Source organism: Corvus cornix, chromosome Z (assembly GCF_000738735.6).
Source record: "Corvus cornix cornix isolate S_Up_H32 chromosome Z, ASM73873v5, whole genome shotgun sequence".
NCBI classification, from domain to species: Eukaryota; Metazoa; Chordata; class Aves; order Passeriformes; family Corvidae; genus Corvus; species Corvus cornix.
The window spans coordinates 45,176,405-45,204,146 of NC_046357.1; the positions used below are offsets into that span (position 1 = coordinate 45,176,405).

The 27,742-nt window shown below is 38.4% G+C and overlaps 1 protein-coding gene across 1 annotated transcript in view; it reads left to right on the forward strand.

Moving 5' to 3' along the window:
* The window catches only part of LOC104690466 (3'-5' RNA helicase YTHDC2), a 33,178-nt gene extending 15,364 nt beyond the window's left edge, over positions 1–17,814 (forward strand). The window contains exons 15-30 of the mRNA XM_010401305.3: positions 10–97; positions 189–269; positions 1,193–1,275; positions 2,260–2,365; positions 2,501–2,620; positions 2,985–3,257; positions 3,703–3,829; positions 4,817–5,022; positions 5,448–5,643; positions 6,762–6,871; positions 8,829–9,118; positions 9,524–9,701; positions 10,612–10,815; positions 12,688–12,870; positions 14,059–14,162; positions 14,301–17,814. Coding sequence (XP_010399607.2) covers positions 10–97; positions 189–269; positions 1,193–1,275; positions 2,260–2,365; positions 2,501–2,620; positions 2,985–3,257; positions 3,703–3,829; positions 4,817–5,022; positions 5,448–5,643; positions 6,762–6,871; positions 8,829–9,118; positions 9,524–9,701; positions 10,612–10,815; positions 12,688–12,870; positions 14,059–14,139 — 2,326 coding nt within the window. The 3' untranslated portion in view covers positions 14,140–14,162; positions 14,301–17,814. The remainder of the gene's footprint in view (positions 1–9; positions 98–188; positions 270–1,192; positions 1,276–2,259; positions 2,366–2,500; positions 2,621–2,984; positions 3,258–3,702; positions 3,830–4,816; positions 5,023–5,447; positions 5,644–6,761; positions 6,872–8,828; positions 9,119–9,523; positions 9,702–10,611; positions 10,816–12,687; positions 12,871–14,058; positions 14,163–14,300) is intronic.
* The last annotated feature ends 9,928 nt before the right edge of the window (positions 17,815–27,742 follow it).

Sequence of the window (27,742 nt, forward strand, 5' to 3'; positions counted from 1 at the left end):
TTGCATTAGATATCAGGTTTTCATGCTTCATTCAAATATGCAGACTTTGGATCAGAAGAAAGTGCTTAAAAGTCCACCTCCTGGAGTGCGCAAAATAGTAAGTTTTAGAGGACTTCGTCAGATATTATATTAATCTATTTTGTCTTTGCTTTTAACTACAGTTTGGTTGTTTCTTATTTTGTTTGCAGATTCTTTCTACTAATATTGCAGAAACCAGCGTAACAGTCAGTGATGTTGTATTTGTCATTGACTCAGGCAAGGTGAAAGAGGTATGATTGGTTAAAACTCCTGTGGCAAGTAAACTTCCTAGTGTTATTCTGTAATACACAATAAGTAAATTTTAGAGTAATATTTTTTTATAGTAGGCTGAGAGTTAGTGCATGTCAAATAACAAAGATCACTGAGAAGTTTTGACATTCATTTGTTGTATGACAAATACTGTAAATAATTAGCTGTTAGTAAACCTAAAAACTGTTGTAGATTGAAATGTTGATCTTTCTTTTTTAAATTTAGAGTTTCTGTTAGTTTTTTTAAAACAAGTGCATCTGTTTAGACCGCCGTCTTCCTGAGACTTAAGAGAGCATTGGGAGTTCCCTTTGTCCTACTATTGTGTCAAGTCCAAATCTAATCCATTAAGTTTTTAAGTATTGTTTCTGATGTGTTGAATATCTATTCCCAAATACTTTTTAAGGAAAAGTGAGATAATATAATGATGTAGTTTAAGACCTATTATATGTCTTTGAAAATGAAGTTGGATTTCATAGGGGAGATCCATACCAAATCTGTAAAGTTCTCATGGTAATACATTTTTTCTGTAATTTGCATCAAATGCAGGAAAATAAGGATGTATTTTCCAGGTGAGACAAAGAAGAAAACTTTAATCAATATAATAACATTTTTTCTCCTGATTTGTGATAATTCAAAACACAGTCCATATCTTTTATTTACTCAATTACCTACAGACTAGAAGACTTCCACTTAGGAAACTAGCACAAAGATAATGCAAAACAGGTATGGTAAATTCAATTGCAAGCAAGTACTTCAGAGCATATGTTTGAGCCAAAAGCTGCTAGTGTTTGTTCAAATTATTTTTTCTGTTTTTTAGAGAACTTCTGTTAATAGCTCATTAATAACTTTTATTTCATGTATCATGTTTAATTGTGGTTTTATGTTCCTTTCTTTGTTTTTATAGAAGTCTTTTGATGCACTGAGCTGTGTTACAGTGCTAAGAATGGGGTGGATTTCAAAAGCCAGTGCTATCCAGAGAAAAGGCAGGTAATAAATGCCTCATAATGGTTCTTATTTCGCAGATCTCCACCGTCCTGTGTGTTAAGAGTAAAGTGCAGATCTACAGCAGCCACACAGCGTAATGTTTCTAGACTAGGCCAGTATCATGTTGAACAATGGCTAATACTTCTTCTCTGCAGTAAATTAAGAGTCAGCATGTATTTCCTTGCAGTAATTTCCCAAGATATAGAAAAGTGACACTCAGGAATATCCCAGAACTTGAATTACATCTAGGTTGCTGCGCCCCCATGAACTTTTCCTCTTTCTGCCATGTAGCACAAACAGCCACAGTAACTTGTCTGTGGGCAAAGGATTGCCTTGTGCTAGTTTTTGATTGATACCATGGCATCCCTTCTTTAGAAGTGACACTGAGCAGTGATTCCTTATTGACCATCTCCAAAGTCTTCATGACTTAACAGGCCATGATCAGGCAGAGTGAGTGAGGGCTGAGAAGTTACTTATGTAAATAGCAATAAATGCCTGTTTCGGAGACATGATATTGTCATTATCCTCCAGGTTTTTGAGCCTGAATTGTGAGCATTTGCTGTCTCTGTTCCTTCATTCACACGTTGTATGGTCTTCATTCTACCATTTACATCTAGGGAACGTGAAGAGGAAGAAACAAAGTTTGCAACTTAGATTCCTAATGGCACAAGATGGCTGAGATTTGGATTGATCTCAAGTTAGCAAAAAAATGATATCACTTTATTTAGATAGGCCTTATTTTTTTCCTCCAGTTTCTTTAGTGTAGGGTTAAAATTATAATTATTTAAAATATTTTTTAATAATAAAATTATATAAATTTGCATACTGTCAAATTCATCTGTGGGACTTCCTCTTAACAACAAAGTTGCCATTCTCTTAGGCTGTCTTCTGTATTTGCCTTCTAAGTTTGGGTGGGTTGTTTCTTTGGTTGGGTTTTTTGAAAAAAAAAATTCTGGTTTTCACAGCTTCCAATATTTTATTTTCAAGGGCTGGGCGCTGTCAGCCTGGAGTCTGTTTTCGTCTCTTCAGCAGGCTCCGATTTCAGAATATGTTGGAATTTCAGTCTCCAGAACTTCTACGAATGCCACTTCAGGTGGGTATTCACTTAGAAGCTGCAACTTTTAAAAAATGTGTTATCATCAGACTATACTAGTAACTCCAAAAAAGTGTGTATCTATTTTCTTTTTCCCAAACCTTAATGGTATTTTTTTTTCTTTTTAACTTTTAGGAGCTTTGTTTACACACAAAACTTCTGGCTCCAAGTAGTTGTCCAGTTGTTGACTTTCTTATGAAAGCTCCTGATCCTCCACCAGCTTTAATTGTGAAAAATGCTCTGCAAATGCTCAAGGTCAGCAGAGGAATTGGTTTAGATGGGAACTGTGTTTAATCAGTATTTGTGGTGTGGTAACATATCTTACTGACTTTTAATTATACTGAAAGTCTTGTTCAATTACTTAAGGATGCTTTGAATTTTTGTTTGTTTTCATTTTGCATGTGTGTGTGTATATATTTTCCCATGTTAAGGGAAAGGACTACTGTAAAATCTTGTCTTGAACTGAAACTAATTTGACTTGCTTCTTTAGTGTTTGGGAGCAAGCCTAGGTAATGTCCAATATGCGTATCCTTTCTGCTTTCATTGTAAATTAATTTTGTCCCCTTTCCCCTTCTGCCCCTTGTCCCTACATCTCCCCCTTTCCTCTTTCTTCAAACAGGCTATAGATGCCATGGACCCTTGGGAAGATCTCACTGAGCTTGGTTACCACCTCACTGAATTACCTGTAGAGCCACACCTGGGTAAAATGGTGTTGTATGCTGTTGTGCTGAAGTGCCTGGATCCTGTTCTGACCATTGCCTGTGCTCTTGCCTGCCAAGACCCTTTTGTGCTGCCCACGCTGGCCTCCCAGAAGCGTGCAGCCATGCTGTGCAGGAAGCGTTTCACTGCGGGAACGTTCAGCGACCACATGGTGCTTCTCAGGGCTTTTCAGGTATCCTTTCAGAACAAGGACTGTTCACAAGAAATCACACATCAGAGTAAATGATGTACCAACGAAACTGGATGTAGAGTGGTAGACTATGGCTTTCCTGCATACTGGACTCACAAGATTTCTGAGGGAACACATTTTCTCTGATCTTTTCAAAGCTGGTTAAATTTTGAAAGTTCTAGCAAGATGCTGCTTTACATCCTGCTACATGGGTAACTTAAAAAAGCGATCTTGACATAACGATCTCTTTAATAACATCATAAGCTTAAAATAACATAATTAGCATTATGTTTAGGTTAGGGAATGCGGAAAAAATCTAGTAGTTAAAAAAATCAAGTTTGATACTCAGGTTAATGTTATTGATCTAAATGTAATTTTTAAACCTATGCATTTTTTAGTTTTAGATGCTTCAATTAATAGGCAACTGTTAAAAAATTATGCTTTACAGGCATGGCAAAAGGCACGCAGTGATGGCTGGGAGAGAGCCTTCTGTGAAAAGAACTTCTTGTCCCAAGCCACAATGCAAATCATCGCAGGAATGAGAACACAATTGCTTGGCCAGCTTAGAGCCTCAGGTAAACATATTGGAAAAAGTTCTGGCATAATTTTAGAGTTAAGTGTATACAAATTGTAACAAGAATAGTGTTCACGTGTCATTTTCCTTCCTTAAGTTGGAAAAGCACAATACATACTCATGTTGGGCATGGTGGAGATGCTAAGATGAGGAAACATGGCTGGGGAACAGCTGGCATAACTGAAAGCACTGTGATTGTTCACCATCCTGCTGTGTTGCAGTGTGAGGCATGTTTCCTTCAGTTTTTATGTTCTAGTAAATTTTTTCTTCAGGCAGTTGTTGAAACTTTCAGACCCTAGGTTCTGAGGCGAGTCAGTTAATTTCAGCTCAGGCTGGATGTTCCTGGAGAGTGTCCTGAATAAAGAAATCCCTGGGCCTTTATAGCCTTACTGTCAGTGCGCCCAGTCTTCACGTGCCCTGCTTGTGCCTCGCACGTTCCTCTTGATCCAGTGGCAGTTTATGGTCTGGGGTCTTCTACTGCCTCATTGGATTCGTTCTCCGTGTCCAATGTGGGCAGCTCCTTAGCTGCTCTTATATTCCAGCTTGAGCCAGCCTTGGGACCCTCCAAGGTCTCATCCTTTATCCAAAGGTATCCTGTCTTTCTCTGTTTCTTTCCTTGCTTAGCCATTCATGCTAAGAAACAGTTCATTTAAAATTCACCTACACTAGGTTTTGAGCAGGGCTCACTCATGCTAAGCTGTAAGCAAGTTACAATTACACTTAAACTACACTATGTCTAATATTCTGTTAAGTAAAGAAGTATTGTAAAAAGGAATTCTGTTCTACATTGGTATGAAACCCCTTACCAGGTAGGATTTCAGTGTAACGGTTTCTTCTTGGTGCTGTTAGTGTTGGCAGTTGTGAAAAATGCAACTAATTTGTAGTTTATTTCACTTCTTTTTTTTGTCAAATTCCTTCTGAGAAGCAAAAAAAATAGATCTTAAATACAAACAAGTATAACATAGTTTTGACCTCTTTCTTTTTTCAGGTTTTGTGAGAGCCAGAGGAGGAGCTGATATTAGAGATGTTAATACTAACTCTGAGAACTGGGCTGTAATTAAAGCTGCCTTAGTGGCCGGGATGTATCCCAATCTTGTGCACGTAGACAGAGAAAGCCTGGTGTTGACTGAACCAAAGGAGAAGAAAGTGCAATTTCATCCTACCTCTGTTCTTGGTCAATCTCAGTATAACAAGGTAAAATCACTTTGAATTTATAGCTCACAAAATATTTTTTCTGGCAGGTGATAGAATGAAAAATTGAAGTTGGTTTATTTTTCCAGTATTTCAGTTAGTCCTGCTAAGTGGAGCAAGACAAAATGGTAAAAAGAAAAAGCTAGTTTTAAAAGTATTTTGAAGATGTAACAATCTCTATTTATTGCTATGAGGAAAAAGTTCTGCTCTGAAGCTGGTATTTCTTTAGATCCTCTTTTAAAGCAAAATATTTTGTTTCAAGGTGATAGAATAAGTTGTGAGGTTGAATTTTCTTGTGCTTTTTTTATTCATGTATATGTAAATATTTATGTATTTATTTCTACATACATAAAATAAGACTTAAGTTTAAGTTCATTTTAAGTACACATAGAGGATAAAATAGCCTAGTCTTATTTGCTCCTGCACAGATTCCCCCAGTGAATGGCCAAAGTGCAGCTGTTCAGGCACTCCCTACAGACTGGCTTATCTATGACGAAATGACGAGAGCTCACAGGATAGCAAACATCAGGTGCTGTTCTGCTGTAACGCCCATCACTGTGGCACTCTTCTGCGGGCCAGCTAGGTTACCAAGTAATGCTTTACAGGCATCTTCATCCTGTCAAGGTATACTGAAGTCTGGATTTGGAACGTTTACGTTGGTGTTATACTAGTATGTGATTTGGCAAACTTCTTTTTTAAGTATATTTTCTGCATATTTTGGCTAATTCTTAAAACGGCACATCTATATGTAGTTCCTGTAGCTGTTCAGGGGTAATTTGTAGGCTCTGTAACAAATATCTTGAGTTTTGTGAATCCTTGTATGTTTATAAATTCAACTTCTACAGTTCTGGAGTCTCAGAAATTACACTATAGTTTTTAAAGAAAAACTGCAACCAAAATATTTAAAGACAGTACTAATGCTGAGAAGTGTACTATGTATGTTTTTTCTACAGCCTAGTTTAATTGATACTTTGAACCAGATGATTCAAACTGAGTAATGTAGTTACAATTAATATGGCAAATAATCATGTTACTTCCAGCTGACACATGCATTTTAAAGACTATTTTCTAGTGATAACTTTTAATGTCAATTAGCCATATGATTATCTAGAAGTAGTAGAGAATTTATTGAAATTACATTTTTTTCATATTTAAATGGAGTGCTGTAAGAGTAGATGCAAAAATAATCTATCTATTGTCAGTTCTGTAGAAATATTAGTTTGAATTGAAGTAAGAGTCCAAGCTGTTTTGAAGCTTTCCTGTCTTGCTCCTAAACTGTTGCCTTTAAAATGGTGTTAATGCTGATGGAATTGCACTTTGAAAAAGGAATCCTAAATAGCCATGTGTATATATAATTTTTTTTTTTTCTTTATGGGGCTTTAAATATACTGTTATGCTAGGATATAAAGCATAGAGCAATGTGTGGTTTTATAAATAACTTCAGGCAAAAAATTGATAGTGGCTTATTATTGATGAAGGTACATGAAAGAATCAGATGACATCAGTACAGGTGTTTACATAGTAGGGCCCTTAAGAGGTCTGGGAACTTGTTCTCCTAACTGAAGCAAAGACTTTTGCTGGGGTGTATATGCAGAAATGGAAAAGTGTGTTTACAAATGTTTACTTTTTAAATGAAAATTTAGAAGGAAGATTAGTTTATTGCTGGTAATACAGTAATGTTCAAGTTTTCGTAAAGTGTAAATAATACAGAAATGTTAATGCACTTTTTGTCTTTAATTCAGGAGGTGGGGTATCTAATGATAGCAGTGACAGTGAGATGGAGGACAGAAAGACTTCTAATGTATCACTACTGAAGCTAGATGAATGGCTCCACCTCAAACTGGACTCTGAAGTAAGTAATCTATCACTGTCATGCTTGTTTCGTGTAGAAGAATATTTATGTCATATCATCCTAAAATGATTTTTAAAACAGTTGGATAACCAAAATTTTACTGTAAGAATGGCTGTCATGGTCCCTTCAGGTCTCTCAAATTTACAGGAGAATGTACTATGTGAGTTAACCTTTATTTCATGAGTTCAGTAAGAAATACGAAAAACATACAGGCTCAATCTCCTTTTGCCCAGGCTAGTCAGTTGTGTGAATTCACATATTCAGCATCCAAGTTGTAGGGCTTCCTATGGGTTATAACAACCCATAACTCTTAAATCTTGCACCTGCGAGCAAAAAGGAACAAAGAATTAGTTACCTAGCCAACTGTGAGAGTGCTCATCCCTCTTCCTCTGTCATGGTGCGGTTGTCCCACATATCACACTGGGAAGCAGGAAAGCCTCAGCAGTCAGCTGCTGTTTGGATCTACTCCAGAAGCACTTTGAGTAAGCTGATGTTTTATAATTTCCATCTTGGCAGTTTGATCCATTTCCATAGGTTAGCAGATTATAAAGAAACTGCCAGACAAAAGGAAATGGCTGCAGGGAACAGCAAGCTGCAGGTGGTAGTGGCTGCATAATGGCCCTTCGGTTCTTTGTGGACCCCTGTATTGCCTGTGTGGTGCTCCCAGCACACTAGGCCTTAGCTTGAACTGGATTAACCAAAATTTGAGGAGGAGTTGAGAGAACAGTCAAAATGGCATATTGTGTATTTCCTTTTCTGAGAGGGTGACTAAAGTTGCTTGACTTAAATGGAGCACCTGAAACTGCAACTGCTGAAATTGCTGTCACATTTTATAAAAAGAAGAAAAAAGCCCCAACCTTTGAAGACACAAGTTTTCCAGTTGTTGAGAAGCTCTGACTGTGTTAGAAGGTAGAGTAACCAGAGATCTTTTCCATCAAGTATGACTAAAGAGCCCATGACACTGAACCATGCCGTAAATCAAGTCCCTCCGGATGGGAGAGAATTTGCTGAAAGTCCTTGCAAGGAGTTTCAAAGATAAACTGAGACTTTTCCTTGAGTTTCAGTGCTTCCAGATAGTTGTTTATTAAGTCTTATCAGAGGAACAGAGCCACTTGCGTGACCCAGGTACAGCATAGAGCACAGAAAAGCAGGAGTGAGGCCTCTCTATCAAGATTTACACAGCCTTTTAAAGAGATTTTAACCAATAGTTACTAAAAACGTACATTATTTTCACTATGCTACCAATTATTCAGTAACACGGGCAGGAACTGCAGAATTCTCTATCCAGTCATTCCAAACTACTTTTACTGCAGAACATGGAGTAGTAGAAGAAGGAGAAGAAGGTTTAGAGAGCAACAACAATCCTCCGTTTTGATATTTCTTACTCTTATCTAATTACTACAAAGCGAAGCCCAAAACCTCTAAATTTTTCACCCTGTGACAATCTTACATAGTAGTCTCACCTAATTCACACCACTGTATTTTCTAGTTCTTGTCTTGACTGTTGGTAATTTTTTCCAAGGTTGGAGGCTAAAACAGTGTTGTTCAGGGGGGTAAGAACCCTTAAAAACAGGCAGAGAAATATTCTCGGCACTCTGGGTTCCTACAAGCCCATAAATACAGACTGAATTGGCAGGAAGGGCATTAGACATGAAGAAACTGCTTTTAAAGAAAACATAAATTTCTAAAGTGAAAAGTGAAAAATCCTGTGTATTTACAACACAGTTTTAAGTTTTGTGCAGAGCTGCAGGAAATGTTTTAGGAATTACCTTGCACCTGCAGAAAGAAAAGACAACAGCTTAATTTAAACATGAGGTTTTCTTCCCTTTCCTGAGACTTTAGTCTTGCCTTTCAGTTTGCCAGAATGGCAGCTGCTGCCTGATAGGAAAGACATAGCATACCCTTTGCCTAACTAATAACTTTTATTAGACTTTAACAGAACTGAAATTTATTGCAGGCTGCTGGGATGCTGTTGCAACTCAGGCAGAAGTGGCACAGTTTGTTCCTGCGTCGTATGCGAGCTCCTTCTAAACCGTGGTCTCAAGTTGATGAAACAACTGTAAGAGCAATTACAGCTGTTCTGAGTGCTGAAGAACAGTCTGCAGGTCTGCAGCAGCCTTCAGGAATTGGCCAGAGACCAAGACCTGTGACTTGTGAAGAGCTTCCTTTGGCATCTACATGGAAGTCAACCAACAGCAGAAAAAGTACAGCAGAAACTGAATTCTCTGACTCCTCTAATGCTGAAAAGTAAGATGTTGAGGTCTTCCGGAGACTGTAGCTTGTAATTTATTTACCTATAAAAGCATCACTTGAATTTCTGCTAGTATTAAGAAGAAAGAAGATATATAAATACAGCTGAAAGCTTTGATACCGTCCCTGTGCTGTGATTTCACTGAGAAGTATTTTGTATATACGCTGGCTGTTTGGGAGAGCAATCAGAAATAGTGTCCATGACATGCTGCTTGGGAAGTAGCAGAAGAGGTGTAACCATAACACTCAGAATAAATGCATGCTTTTTTAATTTAGTGTTTAATATGTTTTGGAATTACTGTAATATATGTGGTCATCCAGTAGGCTGATAAGTAGATACAGATTTTTCTGTGACCTCTTGCAAAACTCACAGTCTGTCGTGTATCTACGTTTACTTTTTAGAGTTCTAATGAAGTCTCCACGTCCCATGCTTCATCAGCCAAAGCAGTACAAACGAAGAAACATTTTGCACTCCAAACAAACTTCAGATGACAGATCAGATCAGTCATCAATGAAGTCTGCAGACAGCAGTAGCTTCCCTAGCCCCTGTGCTAGCCCATCGTCTCCAATATCTGGAAAGGTAGAGTTCTCATAAATATATTACCCTGTTCTTCAAAATTAATGGAATCTCTTGCTGGTATCTTTCAGCAGCTATCAGGTATTGTAGTGATAAATTAAGAACATAACTTAGATTTTCATTGTTAACAACTGCATAATGTTTCTTTCGGAACTGAAAACCAAGAATAGATATCCTTGTTATACTAGTTTAATAGAGTAAAAATATTATTCTTTTCAGACTTCTGAAGTAAGGCTATTCAAAGTAGAAAAAACATCCAATTTTTGGGGAGTTTTTGTTTTGTTTTTCTTTTTGAAACTTGGTATAAATAGTGACAGTGTATACAGTAACATGAACTCTGTGGGTTCTATCTTCTGTTTCTGTTATAGCATACATTGGTATTGATTCTCTTAATTTTTGTGTTATCTGCCTCATTATGACTGCTTGGCAGTTTTTTTGATGATTATTTTAATAAAGCATACATTTTTAGTGAGGTTATTTTCATAAATCTCATTAATATTTTTTTAATTCAGCCAGTGTTACAGGGAGAAAATTTGTTTTTCTGAAAATGGAAATGCAACTAGTGTGCTGCAGGCTGTAGTCTAGGGTGATTAATTTTGTGTCATCTGAAGGTGTCTCAGACTTCAAAGAATTGTAATTAATCACTAGACTATTAGGCCTGTTCTGCTGTAATTGTATGCTGCCCCTCAGGAATGAATTATAATTTTGAAAAGTGTGTAAAAATGTAAAATAGATGGAAAATACACTTTTAGGTCAATTCTGACAGGAACAGCTGATAGATAGCATGTTTCTTGTACAATCTTGGAGAAGAGAGGAAGAGCTCAGTGAAAGGTCTGTCTGCATGTGTGTAAAACTTCAGAACTAAAGCCCAGTTTATTTTGTTGTATTTATTAATTTAATTTATTTTTTCCAGGGTTGCAGATCTCCTTCACCAAGACAAAATATGCCAGTTCGGTACTTTATAATGAAAAGTAGCAACTTGCAAAACATTGATATTTCTCAACAGAAGGGAATATGGTCCACTACGCCAAGTAATGAAGGGAAACTGAATGGAGCCTTTTGGGAGAGCAGCCTGGTTTACTTAATATTTTCTGTTCAAGGGTCTGGATGCTTTCAGGTGAGTCCTTAGCTGATACCAACTGTTGGTGCTGGTTGATGGTTTAGGAGAGTGCAGCAAATGGCTGTGTATAGTACGGAGGGCTTTGTTAATGGCTTCTGACTTTCTGATAGGTAGAGTATTGGCCAGTGTCTCTGGTTGCTGAAGAAAGAGTACTTTTCTCTTCTCCAAAATAGTCCCTTTTAAAGAACTCAGTTTGTCCCTCAAAGGGTAAAGCTAAATTGCCTCCAAACATAATGAGTCAGAATAATGCTTCTACCCTACATAAATGCTTTAAAACAGCAACAATGGAGCAAACAAAAAAATCCATACAGATCAGGGGATTGCTGCCTTTTTTTTTGCATGCCAAAATAAATATTGTAAGTGAACAAGAAGATACAATCAAGTCACAGCTTTCTAAGGCCAGGGAACTCATATGTCTTTAAAACAAATTTTAATAAAAACTGTTTTGCTGGAACTACAGTTTCTCAAAGTTATGAAACTGGAAAGTCCCGGCCATGATTCTTCCAAAACTGTCTTGAGTTCACATTTAGTGAGGTATTTATCAAGAATTTGCTGACAAATTTGTGGCCAGTTTAAAGACTTGACCTGCTAGTGCAAAGTTGCAGATTAGCTGTGTTGTAGAGACTGCTAAACTCAATTATTCCAAGTAAAGAAAGTTCAATTTACCTCTTCGTATGTTATAAACTATTCGTAGAAGTCAGCTGAACTTAAAATTTAATGAATCAGTTGAAATGCAGAAATCTTGGTGATACCACTGAAGGACTGTGGTGAAATGTACATATATGTACAATGATTTGGCAAATGCAGATGCCATACTGGAAACTAATTTTCAGCATGCCAGTTGAATCTGAAAACGGGCTGTTGTATTGGAGCTCTTAGACAAGAAAGCTGGGAGGGGAAGACACACTGAAGTCAGGATGTAGGTGGATTATGTTGCCTTGCCTTTCCAGTTTTGACGATGCACTGGACCTTCATTGAAATGTGAGATTAACATTCCTAAGAATATTCCTTGTCTCAGGCGTCTCTTTACTTTCCACCTTTATTTTTCCTCTGTTCCTTTTATTAATTTGCATTGATTTTCATTTAAGGCTTGAGCTGTCGAAGACTTCATGACTACCAGCAGTGTGTGCTGGTAACTTCAGGCAGTGCACTGCATCTCTTGGACTCCTAAGTCATAACTCGAGTAAATTTGCCTGAACAGTTGATAAATTGTGCGTGTCCTGGGTTTAGTTCTGGTTTCTTTGCGGGGGGTGTGTGTGTATATTTAAGGGGCATCCTTAGATAAGTTAGATGCAGTCTTGGATTTGTGTTTTCTTTCATTTTCTTCCTGAATACTTTTGTTGAAATTTCTTTCAGCTTCATTGAAGAAGGAATTTTAGGCAGCTTTGACTTCTTTCTTTGAAGAGCAGCTACATACTTCTAATTGTGTATGAAAGTTTGTTAACAAAGAGGGAACAAGGGAAGGAAGGAATGGATTTTTGAAAGAATTTTGTACAGGTAGCAAGGAATAGCTGATGGACATAGAACATTCATCTTTGATACCTTGCACTTTAAATGTTTTTACAATACCTTTTCAACCTCTGGTACAGAGCTTAAAAAAACCCTTGAGTGGTAAGTGTGAGAGATGAATTGAAAGACATCCTTTGCAGTCAAATTCTAGAAGGTATATTTGAAGTGGAAAAAACACATCATACTTCTAACTTTCTAGGTGTAAGTATTTTGGAAGATCCAGCTTTGTGTGGGTGAGTGTTTGAATCGCTTTGAAACTAATTTGAAAGTCTCATATGAAGTCCACTCATTTATTAATTCCGGGATAAATAGATACGCTCTCATTATGTCTGTTCTTTCATATTTTGATTTTTCTTCCAGGGTTTTGCTAGAATGGGTTCATCAATAGGACGTGAGAAAAGTCAAGACTGGGGATCTGCTGGTTTCGGAGGTGTGTTTAAGGTGGACTGGATCCGAAAAGAAAGCATTCCTTTTCAGTTTGCACACCATTTGCTCAACCCGTGGAACGACAGTAAGAAAGTACAGATAAGTAGAGATGGCCAGGTAATGTTACTCTCTTCTAAAGTTTTCTTTACTTGGTAGAACTGTGTTTTGTTTGTTAGCTTGTTCAGCCGTGAACTCAGCTGTGCTCATGTATCTGTTAATCTGAATCATAGTTCCTTGGTACTCATTGTACCTTCTGCTAATGCAGAATTACTGTTGAAGTAGTGGATTTGTTAAACGAGTTTCTTGCGTAATGTTGTTTAAAAAAAATATTTAAAGCTGGATTTTTCCAAAATAAATGTGGTTTTGTTGGTTTTTTTTTTAATTTGTGGAGGTTTGTTTCCTGTTTGATTCAGATGTGTTCTTCGAGATGAGATAGTCTGTCATACCCAAATAACTGTTCATAATTAGAGGTTTGTGTTTTCCATAAAGCCTGAAGAGAATCTTGATATTTGAGGCAGAATAAAGCTTAATACTGTTCTCCAATTTGTTAAAGCTAAATTCAACTACAAAAAGCCAGAAAAGAATTGGCCAAGAATTCTCTGTGGCAGTTTCTGCATTCTCCTCACTCTCCTCCCAAAACATCTCCTTGGTACAAGATTCTAGAGCTAAATTTTTTGTATTGTCTTCTCACTGCTTCCCCAAAACCTCTCCAGTTGTAAAAATGAGGAAAGTATCATACTGTAAGAACAAGGAAAGGAACATAGCACATATTGAAGTTGACAGTGCTTCTATTCTAAGTGGCTTTTAAGACCTAAAGAATGTCAACAATATCGAAAATAAGTGATTTATATTAATATCTGTGATTCCACCAAGAGCCACTGCTTTATCTATGACCTGCCTTATCACATTCTCCACTGCACTTAATGGAATTAAACTTAAAAGATGTGGAGAATAATGATCTTTAGTTAATAAGGAAGTGACCTGTGGAAGGCATGAATTATATGGTGCATCTGTTCTTGTGGTGTGTTAATTGGGAATTCTTTTGTGGTAACTGACATCTTGCCTGAACCAAAAAACCCCAAACAACCTGTAAGCCAGGGTTGCTTATGAAAGTTTTTAATCTGCTGTTGAGTACTTGTTGTAGGGATACTCCTAATATGTGTTACAATAGCAAAAGTAACAACTCTTTCAGAAAGACTGGAAGTGTTCACCAGCAACCTCTTGTAAGTATTTTGTAATAAATAGTTTTTATATGCACAGGGGCAGCAGTGCTAATAACTTTTCTAATTTCCTGATCATTTCTAGGAGCTGGAACCACAAGTTGGAGAGCAGTTGCTGCAGCTTTGGGACCATATTCCTTTGGAAGGAAAAAGCTCAACTGATTAAGCGTGTCAGATAATGTGATAGAGGTAGTTACTGTTTCATGTATTGCTTTCTGGTTTTATAGTATCAACATGCGCTGTATCATTACAGTACTATCATTTGTAGCTTGTGGAAGAGCAGGTACACGAAAGACTAAGTATTTTCTTCCTTTTGATTTTTTCTAGCTGACATTATTGAAACATCAGCTCTAACCACTAGAACCAGCAGCATGCCTACAGTACCAAGACAAGGAAGATGGCGCAACAAACTAACTCCTGAAGCTGTTGATCATAATGTGCAGATAGCAGTGGAAAAAAAAGAGGGAATTATGTTTGTTTCAGTGTTTCCTTGTTGTAAAAAATGTCAATAAGGTTATCCGCCAATCTTTTTTTGACTGAATTATTTTTTCTACAGTAGTGTGCAGATATTTAAAAGTGTGGTAAAGTTCAAAACTAAGTTTGAATCGGTGCACTACATGTAAGTTGTTTGTGGGTTTAAAATAGCACAGCAGACAGATTACATTTAAAGTGTTCTAAATCCAGTAAATGTATGAAAAAAACAGTTTAATGTTAATTAATCATTCTTGCAGTTTGAATAAAATAAATAAATAGAGAATAGATATCTCCAGATATGTTGGGAGATTCCCTAACTGTTTGGTGAACTTCTGTATGCACAGTACAAGAAAGAAGGATATATTCATGCAGAAAATTAGACAGCTGGAGAATGCTAATTTTTGAATTTTAATTTAAATACAGAAGGGAAAGGAGCGTGAAACTTTAGAGTGTGGGTTGGTCCAGTGGTGTTTCCAGTTTCGATCTTTTTTTTTGCCCTTAAAAATACTCACACTTTGACAAGGTGAAACAGTCTTTGAGAGGCCTGTGGCCAAATGCTATCATTAACTTGACCATTGTTAAAAGATTTCTACTTCTTTTATAAAAAATAAAAAATAATTACCACTACAACTTCCTTCATCTTTCAATGTAGTCTTCAATTTTTCTTTCTATACCTCGTCTTTCAAGCTCTTTTCTTTCTTCTGTACTACTGTTGTTTTGGTTTATTGGGCTTTTCCTTAGTCATTAATTTACTGTAATGTAAGGCTGTTACCAATTCAGTCTGCTCACTGTCAGCAAAAATGTGCTCATTCTTAGGTTAAACCAAGAGCTTTTTCTGTGTCTGAGCTTCTACTTAATTTCTCATGTCTTCTCAGGATGTTCTCACAGTTCAGACTATCCCAGGTATTCAATAACTCTGGCATAGCATCATTAGAAACTTAAGTTAGACCTAAAACAGGCTACTGCAGGACCTGGTGCAGTCAGTAAAAAGGCTGCCAAGGATATAAATGGCTGTGAAAGAGAAGGAGATGAAAAAGGTATCCAAAGATTTTTAAAAAAAGGAATCTTTAGGCATGGGAAAAAAAAAAAAATTAAAAATGTATGCGTTTTCATCTTGAATCCAGAACTGAAGGCTCCTTTGAACTAAGTACTGTTCTTCAAAATCCATCTCTGTCTCTTTTTTTTTTTTTCATGGGAGACATTACTAGTTTAGCACTCAATTTATATAAAAATAGTCAAGATAACCTACAAGAACCCTGCATTTTGTAAACAGGCCTCCCCAGGAAAAGCTGTGCACGGCAGATTCTGCTCAAATCCATGTTCTGGCTGAGACAGCAGATGGATTTGTTTTTAGCTGCACTGCAACCATTGTCTCTCAAATCAGTTGTAGGAAAACTCTCTCTCTCAGTGGGAATGCGTTCTGTCAGTTTTTTATAGAATCATGGATGGAGTTGTTTAGGTTGGAAAAGATTTTTAAGTTCATTGATTCCAGCTCTTAGGATAACACCGTCAAGTGTGACAAAATAGCCACTTAATCATTAAATGAGAGTTGGTTGTTGAGGATGCTGAAAGTGAAAAATGGGGACTATCTAATGAGAATGAAAAAGGAACAAAAGACCCACCAGATCAAGAAAAGAAAAATAACACATTTACTTAGTAGAAGATGCCAACATAGCAGGCTGAAAAACAAGAAAATAATTGGTTGGGTGTGTACTAAATGTCTGTAGGAAAATAAAAAATCAGCCAACTTAGGTACCTGACCTGCTAGTCTGCTCTCAAATTTTCAGTAAGTACTAAATATATAAACTTTTAATTAGTTTTTAGCATAAGTAAGATTGGGGAAGATATTTGTGATTAATTTATTGAAAAAAATAAACAGGAAATCACACCCATTTTATGATACTTATTGTAAGAAATACTTCTGAGGTTTCTGTACAAATGAAGATAGATTGGTTCTCTACTGCTTTAGTTTTTCCAGGACCACTCATAACTTCTTCATTGTTTTGTTTCATTTCACACTTGAACTATGTTTAATGTGAGCCATAGAGAGGACATGATGGTTGTATATTCTGTGGAATTACTGGAAGTTTTGTTTTTCACCTGTAGAATGTTCCCACCAATGCTGAAAGCTCAGAAAAGGTCAGCCTTTCTCTGTTGCCAGACTTTTGGCATGGATGTGTTCACAAAACAGTTTCTAGTATTCAAGCCTTTCTTTGCAGGTGAAGAAAATGACTGGTACATGATGAAGGGAAATGACAACTGAACATCTGCTTTGAAGACTTTTGATTTGCCCTCTTACCACATTGTTTCTGAAGACTCATAATCCTTGACCTCCATCACTTGTTTTGCCACTTCCCTGGTAACACAATGACTTTGGGCCTTTGATGAGTATTCAATGTGACACCAACTCTCCCTTTATCATCTCTTGAGGGCAGAAGCAGTTTGGCTATCCGAAGATTTCCTCTTCTTAAAAGGGAAGTTGAATGATGATCCGTATCACTAGGGAAAACAGCAAAGTGACATCTGCAGAACAGAAATTAAGAAAAGCCATGCCAGATATTGGGATAAAGGGAAGCGTTTCTGACTAGCATGTCAGAAGCCTTCTCATTCCCTGGATTGGAATGGGAGAGAAACAGCAGCTTATTATATGGAGAAAGTTTTTTGCATTTATTTTGAAAATGGCTGTACTGTTACTATCCTTGTATGAAGGTTACTATGATTTGTCTCTATGTCTTCCTTTTCTTGGGTAACTTGTGTTTTTTATCTGGATCTGACAGCAGGAATATGGTGAGGAGGATCTTCCTTGCCGCTGAAACAGTGATCATGTGTGGTAACTCTTTTCTCTATGATTTCGCTGCATCAGCTGTCTACTGAAGTTGGAAGAAGAAATTGGTAAACTTTTTACAAACATTGCTTTGTACACTTTAAACCAAGATACTGAGCATATGTTGAACATATAGTTTGGTCGTGAAAACTAAGGTGCTAGTCATGTCCACTCTGACTGCAACCCTTTCTCTCTACATGACCAAAGTGGTCGTTGCTGTTCATTAACATAGCATTTGGAGGAATCCTGATTACAAGGACCCTAAGAGGTAAACTTACTTCTTTGTAAGAGTAGAAGCTGGCATGTGTCTTTTTCTCCCTAGATTGAAACTGAATGAAAGGAGGGAGAAAATCTGTACTAAAGTGTTCAGCTTCTGAGTGTTCCCATTGCACAAGGTACTTTTATTTGGCAGAAACTGGATTTTGTGGACTTGGTGCCTTTCTCTATCTTTCAGCTTTTTTTTTTCTTTTTTGTCTTCATGCTGTCCAATAAGATGTATGAAGCATTATGTAATGAAACAATAGATAAAAGCATTTGTATTGATGTTGCCTGAAGTGGCTCTGCAGTTGTTCTGCAGTCTCCTGGAGCATTCTTGGCCCCACAGGCCACTGGGATGTATCTGTTTACTGTTTAATGGAACCATAAAAGTCTGGATTTGGTTCACATCTACTGGTGGAGAGAAAGTGCTGAGTAATTGAGGTAGAACAAAATAGTATCTCTGAATATGGATGATCTAAGGACCTCCTTGCTTAATTTCAGGTGAGGATAAATACAGCATGGAGCTAAGATCCAGATCCAAGCTGGAGAGATGCTGAGTTCCACAGTGGTTCCTGCTTGGTGTGTTTGTTAAAGTAGATGTCTGTCTTTCCTTTATTTACTTGTAGTCTGTGAATCCTGCTGCAGCTGGGCTTTTGTACTCTGGCTGGATTGCAGGTGATTAGTACCAAATACAGAGGGGTGAATCTGGCTGATGCACTGTTTCTGGAAATGCTAAAATTAGAGGAAAAAATCAGCTGCCTAACCTTTGGTGATGATCCAAGGCCTAAATGAAGTATAATGTGTGAATTGGCCTATTGTGGCAGGCAAAACAAATAGACCTTCCTAGAGAAGTATGGTGAAAGCTTAGAGAATATCTGCTAAAAACTACTCAGGATTGTATCAGGTGTAGAAAAGGGTGCATATGCCAGATTCAACTGGGGAGGAATGTCAGGGAGCTAGTCCAAATAATTAGGTCCTGGTTGTTGCTTTTGAGGGTTATTTTGTGTGATGTAGCTCCTGTAGTTGATGTAGGTCTCCTGGGATGCACAGTAGCCTACCAGGCTGCGGTTCTTCAGTATGTGAGAAGGCTCTGTTTGGGAGACGACACTCAGATCCTTCTCATTCTTCTCAGGGCCCGGTAGAGGCATGCTGTTGATGTTCTCTTCCATGTGGGGCAATGACAGTGCTGGTTCCTGGTTGCCCAGGGAAGCTGCCACAGGCAGGCTGTGTGCCTGGTCCTGCGTGACTACTGACTGCTGGCTGGGCCTCTGGATCCCAGCAGAGACCACATGGGAGACTCGTACAGGAATATGGCTCCGGTACACCGTGTATGTGTCACGGCATGAGGTGCAGTGCAGCGTGGCCCCCAAGCTCTGAGAGCTTGTGGCTGTGCCCTGCTCACTGCAGTTTCCTCAACAGTTGGAGTTCTCCTTCTCCTCCGTTGGCATCTCTGTGGTCCTCTCCTGCAGGACCAGTCCAGGAGATTCCCAAAAATGACTGGAGGAAAACTTCGTGAGACAGAACTTCCATTAGTGTATCCATGGTGAAACCACCCCTTGTGAATCCCCCCTTAAGGGGAAGGAAGCATCCAAGACTCGTAATGCTCATGATCAAAAGGAACAACAGAAGTCACAGGGTCTGCAAAAACTCACCAAGTTTTATTAGTAACTTACACACTTGGCATGGAAATTGCTATGTTAGACCCTAGCCTACCCTATATACACATGGCAGAGGGTTTGGGAGAAAGGGGTAGGGTGAAAGGGAGAGAAAAAAAGACTAGCAGTCCTGGTTCCAGCATCAATCCAGATGATGGGATATCATTCCTGATACCAGACTTGATCCAGCTGATGCAATGTCAGTCCTGGTTTCAGCATCCATCCCACGGATGGGATATCAGTCCTGGTCCAGTATGGATCCAGATGATGGGATTGCACTCCTACTTCCAGTGTCCATCCAGCTGAGGGGATGTCAGTCCTGGTTCCATCATTGATGCAGATGATGGGATGTCCATGTCCTGGGAGCACTGCCCAGGCTTGAGTGGGGTCCTGAAGACAGGTTTCTTGCTTCCTATGCCAATTAGGTGTTACGCACACTCCTTTCTTTGAGACGTTTCTGGAAATGGGTCAGAGGCTTTGTGACTCTTGCGTGGTCTTGACTCTGCCCTACAGTCCACATTCACTTCTTGGCTTCATTCCTGCTCTTTTGCTGTACTGCATTGTTTACTTCCAGGAACTAGAACAAGGATGTCTGTCCCAGAGAAGTGGTATCCTACCTCCACACGGCCCCCTTCTCCAGTCACAACTTGTTCTTTCTCATGTCCGGTTATTACCAACAGTGCTGGGTTCCTCCCAGCACAGCTCTCGCATGTTTTTACCAAGAGTCCTTGGCTGACTCCACAGCCATCTGGCTATTGGTGTTGTAGACACATACACTGGCCTCTTATCTTCTGGGATTCTCCACCTGCTCAGGGCCAGCCAGCATCGCTGGGGCCCGGCCTGGTGCTGGCAGTGGGGCACTAATCCTCAGGCCGTCCCCTCATGGGGGCAGGAACTGAACTTTACTGGCAGGAAAGGCAAAAATATGATCCTTCCAATGTAATTCTAAGCAGAAGAATTTGGGAGAATAAGTTTTGGCAAGCCTTTTAAGAGGCAAAGCAGTTATGAATATGCTGAAGGCAACTTCCTGAAAAGAGACCATTTTGTCAAGGTGATTCTTCTCTGCTTAAACTGACTGCAAGGTAGTTTCGTTGTCTGAATACTTTTCTTGCTTGTGATACAAATTTGTGAGGCTCCTCAGCGTAAGTTGTAGCTATATTCAGTGTTTGAGCAAGCTGAAAACTCCAAGTATGTCCACCTTTGAGAAACATTTTTGGGAACAGCTCAATATGTCTGGCTTTTAGATGTGTGTTGCCTTTTACTTACATTCAGCTCAACATAGCAATGGCATTTAATTTTACAAGTCTCTGAACACATCTTCAAAAAGTTGGTATATTTCCTTTTTAAAAAAATATTTAGAAAATATATACTGAGTTAGTCTCTATTTTGTATTTCTGCCTTATAAAGATTATTCCAAAGGTGAACAGAGTGTAACTGGAGCGGTGGTATGGTCTCACAGATATAAACACTTTAATAATGATTGCAATAATAAGTGATTTATTTGGGATAAGCATATCTACAAAGGAGACCTCTATCTTTATTCTTAGATATCTCAGAGTAAAAAAAAAGTTCTGAAGGAACGTATCCATTGGACTATATGAGATGCTGGTAAATATGAGGTTTAATTCTATGATATGTACCAGCCTAGTTTCAGAATATAAATTGTAATCAAGATGCTGTTTCCACTTAATAGGTCTGGAAACCCAGGCCTCTTCCAGATTCTGGCTGGGAGGCTTTTCCTGAAAATGTCTGAATTTCCTCTTTCTTAGTATTTTATATGTAAATTTAATTCTAATTATATCTGATATTACTGAAATAAATTGATCTGAGATAATGTGGGCTAAAAGGCTAAATTTTCCTATATCGTTACTTAATTCTTAAACAATTAATCAGTCTCTAAAAATCTTCTTACATTTCTTTAGAAGGTCCTATTTCATCTTAGGAACTGTTTCCAATGTAAATAACAAAAAGGACTGTTCCCCACTTAAATTTTCTTTTTTCTCCCCATCAGCCTTCTGTTTTCAGGCTCTAATCAGCTTTCTGGAAGCTCCTGTAAGCACACATGATCACTAGGTGGTGATGTTCTGCTGAAGAAAAGCTTAGAATGTGAGAACATGTATAAAAGATGAAAAAGGCAGAGAATGTAGAGATTGCAATTATTTAGTAATTGTAGTTTTTTCTTTACAGTTTTGCAAAATTTGTAAGTTCAGAGGGGAAAAAAGCCTCTTTCTGGTTCATTTATTTCAATTTGACAAATTATTTGTTATGGACCTTAACTTGAGTAATGGCCTTGTACATGAATAATTGCATCTTCCATCACCAGGCAGTTAACGCTAGTGCTGTAAAGATCTTGGGAAGGTTGGTGGCACCTGATACTGCATTTTCAAAGCTTGAGTTTAAAAATATGCCTGGAGTCGGTGTATGGAAGGGAGTAAATAAAGTGCTGAGGTTGACATGTAGTTATGAGACATTTCTGTTTTCATAAATGTATTTGCTTTGTTTTATGTTTTTCTGATCTATAAGGAGGTACAAAAGTGTTCCTTAAAACCAGGATGGTCCTCCCTTGAATAACAGGATAATTGTTGTGTATGTCACAGGCAATATTGTACAGGGTACTTGAACTTTCAGAAGAATCATCTTTTCATAATTTTGAAACAGATATTAAAACCTCTTCAATTTTTGTCCAAATATCCCATTTCTTGTTATCTCCCAAAATTTTGATCAGATGGGTAGAATATGCATTTCCAAAGTATAACAGAATTCTTGGTCTTTACCACTGTATTAAAAAGAAGCTGAAAACACACATTTAGTTATTTTCTGTCTGACAGTGGTTGCTTGCAACTTCCGTTACGAAACTTGTGAGAATACGGAGCACCTGTATGCTAAAATAAGTGAATTCAGTCCTATCTGCCTTTTGATATATGGTTTTCTGTAGCATGGCTCTCATTTTCCAACAAATGCAAATACTTTCTTTAGAGTGACTACCATTCCTACTTCTGCAAAGTTATTTGTCTTTGCAATCTGCTTAATGTAGACTAAGAAGGAGCAGAAACACACTGGAAGCTATGAAATAATATAAGAATCTTCTGGATAGTCGTCCTTGCTCTTGTGAATTATCAAGAATTTTAATCTGTGAGCACAATATTTTGGGCTGGCACAAGGGGAAGGAAATAGTCTCCTGAGTCCGCAGCAAACTGTCTGGGAGTTCCTACATGTCTTTTGAGAATTGTGCATGTGTGAAATGGTAAACCAAAAGTTTCCACCCAGATCCCATTCCCGCCAATTGCATTCCAAAACTATTCTCTGAGGTCTCATTAAATTAAAAAAAAATAATAATTTTTTCCTCCCTTGGCTCTGCCCCTAAAAAATGCTTTCTAAGAAAGCATTTTTAAGGACAGTGAACAACAAATGCCCAAAGACTTATGGCTACCCACCAACCTCACAAACAACACAGTCAGTTTTGAAACGCAGACAATAGAGGAGGGAGAGGGAAAAGCATTGGGTAGGTACGTGCAAAAAGCTTTTCCAACTCTAGTGATGTCTGTGAGGCTTGTGGGGTAAAAAATAAAATAATCAGCATTTTTATACCAGCAGAGTAAATGTCTGGTGCAAATGCAACTCATTCTGACAAACAAGTCAATACAGTTTATTTCATTTGTGGCAGTAGTAACAAGCTGGGTCAGCATAGGCAGTCTTGCTGTGTAAGCTGTATCTGTCCAGTGGGGGTTCATTAACTTTATCTGCTATAGACTAGGCCTTTTAGAGGAGCTTCTTTCTTACTTACTGGCAACACACAAAAAATGAGATAGACATTAGTGACTTCAAATTTTCATGTGATTAATAAGTTCTGCATTCATCCCTTTTAAATGTTGTAACTATTTCAGCATTGCTGTGGATACTGATGGCACCCCCTGATATGGAGGTGGCTTTTAGGCAAAAATCAAATCACAATATGCTGGCTTGCTTTTTTCCTAGCAGAAAACACACACCCTGTGAGCAGTTCCACAGCTCTTACTGCCCCATCTGAAGGCTTTTGTCTGTTTTATGCCGTGTCTAATCATGCTGCAAATGGAAGATTTTTCCGGAGTGGAAAATACCAAGATTCTATTACTGATCATATCTTGAAGACAAGAGTGCTGTAAGAGAGGCATCCCAACTCTATAATGCTGAAATCTTAAGAAACTGCTGGACATCCAGCAGGATGCTGTGGAATTAAATTAGGAGACTACTACAAAGATGCCTGCGTTTATTATACGCATTTTTAATTTCATGGTTTCATTTTAGAGCCAAGTACAAAGTTGCATCCAACAGGAGAGGAGGAAGCTTGTCCCTCAGCTTACCTGGGTTTATCAGGTCCAGAGGATGAGTCCTTAGCATTTCAGGTGAGAGGAGCATTTAGCGGGAGTCTGTGGTTATCCAGCACATTTTTTCATTTCACCAGAAATATTTAATAAGAAAGTGAAGCAGCACTTTCTAGTACATTCCCCTTGCAAGGAAACATTTTTAAATCCACAGGCTGCTGGCATTTAGTCCTTTGAACAGCTAATAACCTTTGAAATGTCCTCACTCGTAAGGAAAATCTGTTACATTTTCTGAAAAAAATAGGTGTTCAGCTATGCTTTCCATATTAAATATTAGGATTTGGTTGAAAAACCAAATTCAGGATTCATATTTATATTTGAAAATTGTGTTTCCACTGTAAGTGTCTGAATTCTGTAATAACACTTGAATTGTACAGATTTTTAATGCTTCTACTTAGGAACTCTGCAGACTTCACATCTGGAATAAATGCACATCATCTGAAATCATGGTAATCTTTTAGGTTAATTTTTTTTTTTAACTTGACAGAAAGCAAATTTTTAATATATTTAGTTATGCCACACTTTTTCCTTTATTGTGAAATATTAGGAAAAAAGCCACAATTTAAGCTTTGAGGCTCCTGCCTGTACCCTCAGTAAAATAGTTCTGCTTCTCTTGTAAGCAATCATGGTAGATCTTGTAATAGCAATATTCTTTGGGTTTGTTCCGGTTTGGCCAAATTTAGAAATATATATATACTCTGAGAGAAGGCACAACCACCCCTCCCCCCACCAGGTTCGGGAAAAAAAATAAATTTTCCTCGAAGGAAAGTGAAGAAGATAAAACTATTTATTTAACAAGCACACGGGAAAGGAAAATAATGTTAAATGGTAAAATCTTTCGCTGTAGAGGAAAAACCTGAGAAAGTGTTCGAGTCCTCCCTTTGGTCTCCTCGGAGCTGGGGCTTGGGCCGGGGCCAGGCCCTCTGTGCCCGGTGAAAAGTCCTCCCGATGTGCTCTGATGTTACAGCAATCAGGCAGTCCAGTAGAAAAGGGAGAAAATCCGAAATTCCAGAGAAGGAAAAGTTCAGCTCTCAGCCTCTCTCCAGAGAACAAGGAACTGCCAAAAAACTGGCCAAAAGCTGACTGGAAAAGCTGCCAGCTGGGGTGCTTCCTCGCTCCCCCCTGCCCCAGCTGAAAAAAAAAAACCTGCTATCTTTATGTGACCTTGAACAAGTTTCAAACTGCTTTGAGAAAGTTTTGCTCAGTTTTTTCTTCCCCCTCTCAGGCTCAGTTCAGAGGCATAGAAAGGCCAATAATTAATTTCTGGGCATAGGCAGCGATATGGGATACACATCATAAGGTCACCCCAAGACAGGTTTTATTGCAAAGTAATAAAATGCTGAAGCCTGTTAACTCTGATTGTGATGCATTCAGAATGGCATCCATTCTTCCAACATTTAACTGATCCTACTTTTGAGTGAAAGGAGATTGTGGGCATTCAGTTAACTTCTGGAACTGGAAACAGCCATCAACAGCATTCTAATGCCAGGGTGCATAGGTAACTGCTTTTGCTTCAGTCCTTTCAGGCAGTACTGGGTAAAATTACTGCCAAAAATCAGTCATAAAGTGCTTTTTCTCCTGGTGTGGGAATAGTGGGATTAGCATAAGAGTTCTTTTACTTAGTTTTTCTAGTTTGGAAGTTTTTCATTCATGAAAGCCCCTAGAGATGTCTGTGCAGTTAAGCCATTCTGGTAATGCCAATCCCAGCCCCAACGAAGCTATTGTGGGAACCCTGTGTCTGAAGGCTGTTTCTGGAATGCCTGGTTGCGTAAGGCAGACCTATGCCTACAGCAGAGCTCTCTGCCTGCAGCAGGATAGTGAAATCAGCATCACGTCCTTTAACTTGTCAAAACCCACAAATACAATAAGGGCATAGCATAGGCTCTTTGCTCACTGGGAACAGAAACCTTGTGCTACAGTTTACAGTGGCAAGATTTTGCATTTTGGAGGGGTACTCTCTTTGGGTCTAGGATGGATACAGCTGTTAATTTCATGCCTTTTTGTGTAATTGCAATCAGATGGCGGTCTGTCCTTTGATACTTCAGAATTCTGAACTGGTGATAGAAAGGCAAAGAGTTCTGCACATCAAAAACTGTTTTCTACCATGTTTTGCACAGCTAATCAAGGTAATAGAGGAGTTTTAAGGATTATGGCAATCTGGATCTATACCAAAAATAAATGGAGAAGAGTTAAGATCACTCAGCTGTAATGAGATAGTGTTTTGTAAGTCTTTTTTTTTAATAAGCTGTGCTGGTTTGAAGGTAAGCCAGCAGGAGAAATTACCCCACACAAACACCTTGCAAGAGATTTTAAGTTGGAGTTACAATTTAATAGAAAGATTACATTAAATACAATGAATACAGAAAACTGGCTTAAAACCACAGAGTACAACCTGGCCCCTATTGGTCAGGGTGGTGGTCTCAGTCTGATTAAGCAGTGGTTTCAGTGCTGTTGAGAGATGATTGCAGTCTTGTCAAAAGTGGTGGTCCTGTGGAAAGTCTGGTCCCCCTCCAGATGTCCAATGGTGGTGGTGTCCCAAGCCCCAGATTACATATAGGCAGGAATGTTCAGTTCCTCCCGCAGGGTGGGCAATTTCATGATGGAATGGTGTAATCCTATGAGTCATAGGATATTTTGGGGTGTCCTTGATGGCCCATTGGCAGAGATAACCCCCCTTAGGCTGGCTGTAGTTATCACATGAAGACAAAACACTATACCCAGCTCATATGTGGGATGTGCAAGGGAAGGCTGCTGCAAACGACCCACTGTTAACAGTTCATCAGGAATAATGTGTGTGGAATACATACTTTGGCTACACCCATATTGGTACTGTTTCTCCTGTAACCACGACATAAGCTAATAAAATATTTTACAAGGGAAAAGTGATATTGCTTAGATTGTGGAGTGCAACTCACATTTTTCCCCTCATTTCATTGAGGAAAAAGACTTCTAATTTTGATTTCTTTAGCTGTGAGTGTAAGCTCTGTATTACCCACTGGCCAGTAGGTAACAGTTAAGGCAGGTGACAGTGAAGGGTTTTTCGTCAGGAGCACTATGTCCTGTCTGCATGGAAACAAGTATTGTGGAGTAAAATGGGAATAAAACTGGAGCAGTGAGGGTTTTTTTAATTAAAATGTCCAAAATCTCTACTTACTATAGAATAAGTTTTGTTGGAGGTCTGGAATGGAGAGAAGCACTCAAGTATTTTGTCTATTTTACTATCAAATTGAAAAATTGCTGTTGCCTTGCCTTCCATAGCTGTGCCACGTAAGAGAGTAGAGCTTTTGCTTTCTGACACTGGCAGGGCATTGATGTTGCCGAGGCTTCTTTCCACACTGAATTGCTTCTCTGGAGGTGATGTTTTGCAATTAGAGGTTTTGCCTGTGATATTCTAGTGAATAAACCCATATTGACCATACAGGCTGTCTCTTCCATCTAGCACTTTACCTCCATGAGGCTGGCCAATCTGTTTCAGACTAAGCCATAGAGAAGCAATTCTTGCAGGATGCTCTCCTGTGTAGAGGTGCTGCTTGCAAAAAAGTTGATCGGAGTATGGATTACTTTACTGTCTTGCAAAGTGGGTTAAATATTCCAGAACAACTTTTAATGGATTAGCAATGTTCAAGTAGTAGTGTTGCTTAATCTCTCCCTCTTGGCTTTTGTAGATGAGACTAGCAGATTTTCTTTGTCTTCTGTTTCAATTTATTTTCAAAACATTCTTTATTTCTGTGTTCTGCTATTTACATATAGCCAACAAATAAACAGTTGGAGTAAATGGTGTCATAGTGTTTGGTATTGGTACCAAATAAAACCAATCTCCTTTTGTAATATTTAGTAACTGTTACTGGGTTTTACTTTGGGAGTCTCAAAATCTCCATCTCAATGAGCTGTAAGCTATCAGTGGTGTGTGTCCTGCTTCACTTGCTGTTTATCGGTTATTGCAGTTACCAAATGTGGGCCACATTTCCTTTGAGGCCCACATTCCAATGCTTTAACCTTGTGACTTAAAAGTAAAATTTGGAAATAAGCTGCGGTAAAAATATGGAAGTGTAATTGAACATATCCAGGCAGTGCTAATCTATTTAGTATTCAAAGTACTGTGTCAGCTTTTGACTTTCTTATTTTATCAGCATACATTTCTTTCCTTACTTCCCTGCTAATTATTAGTGATCTGAAGGTTCCCAGCTGAATCATATG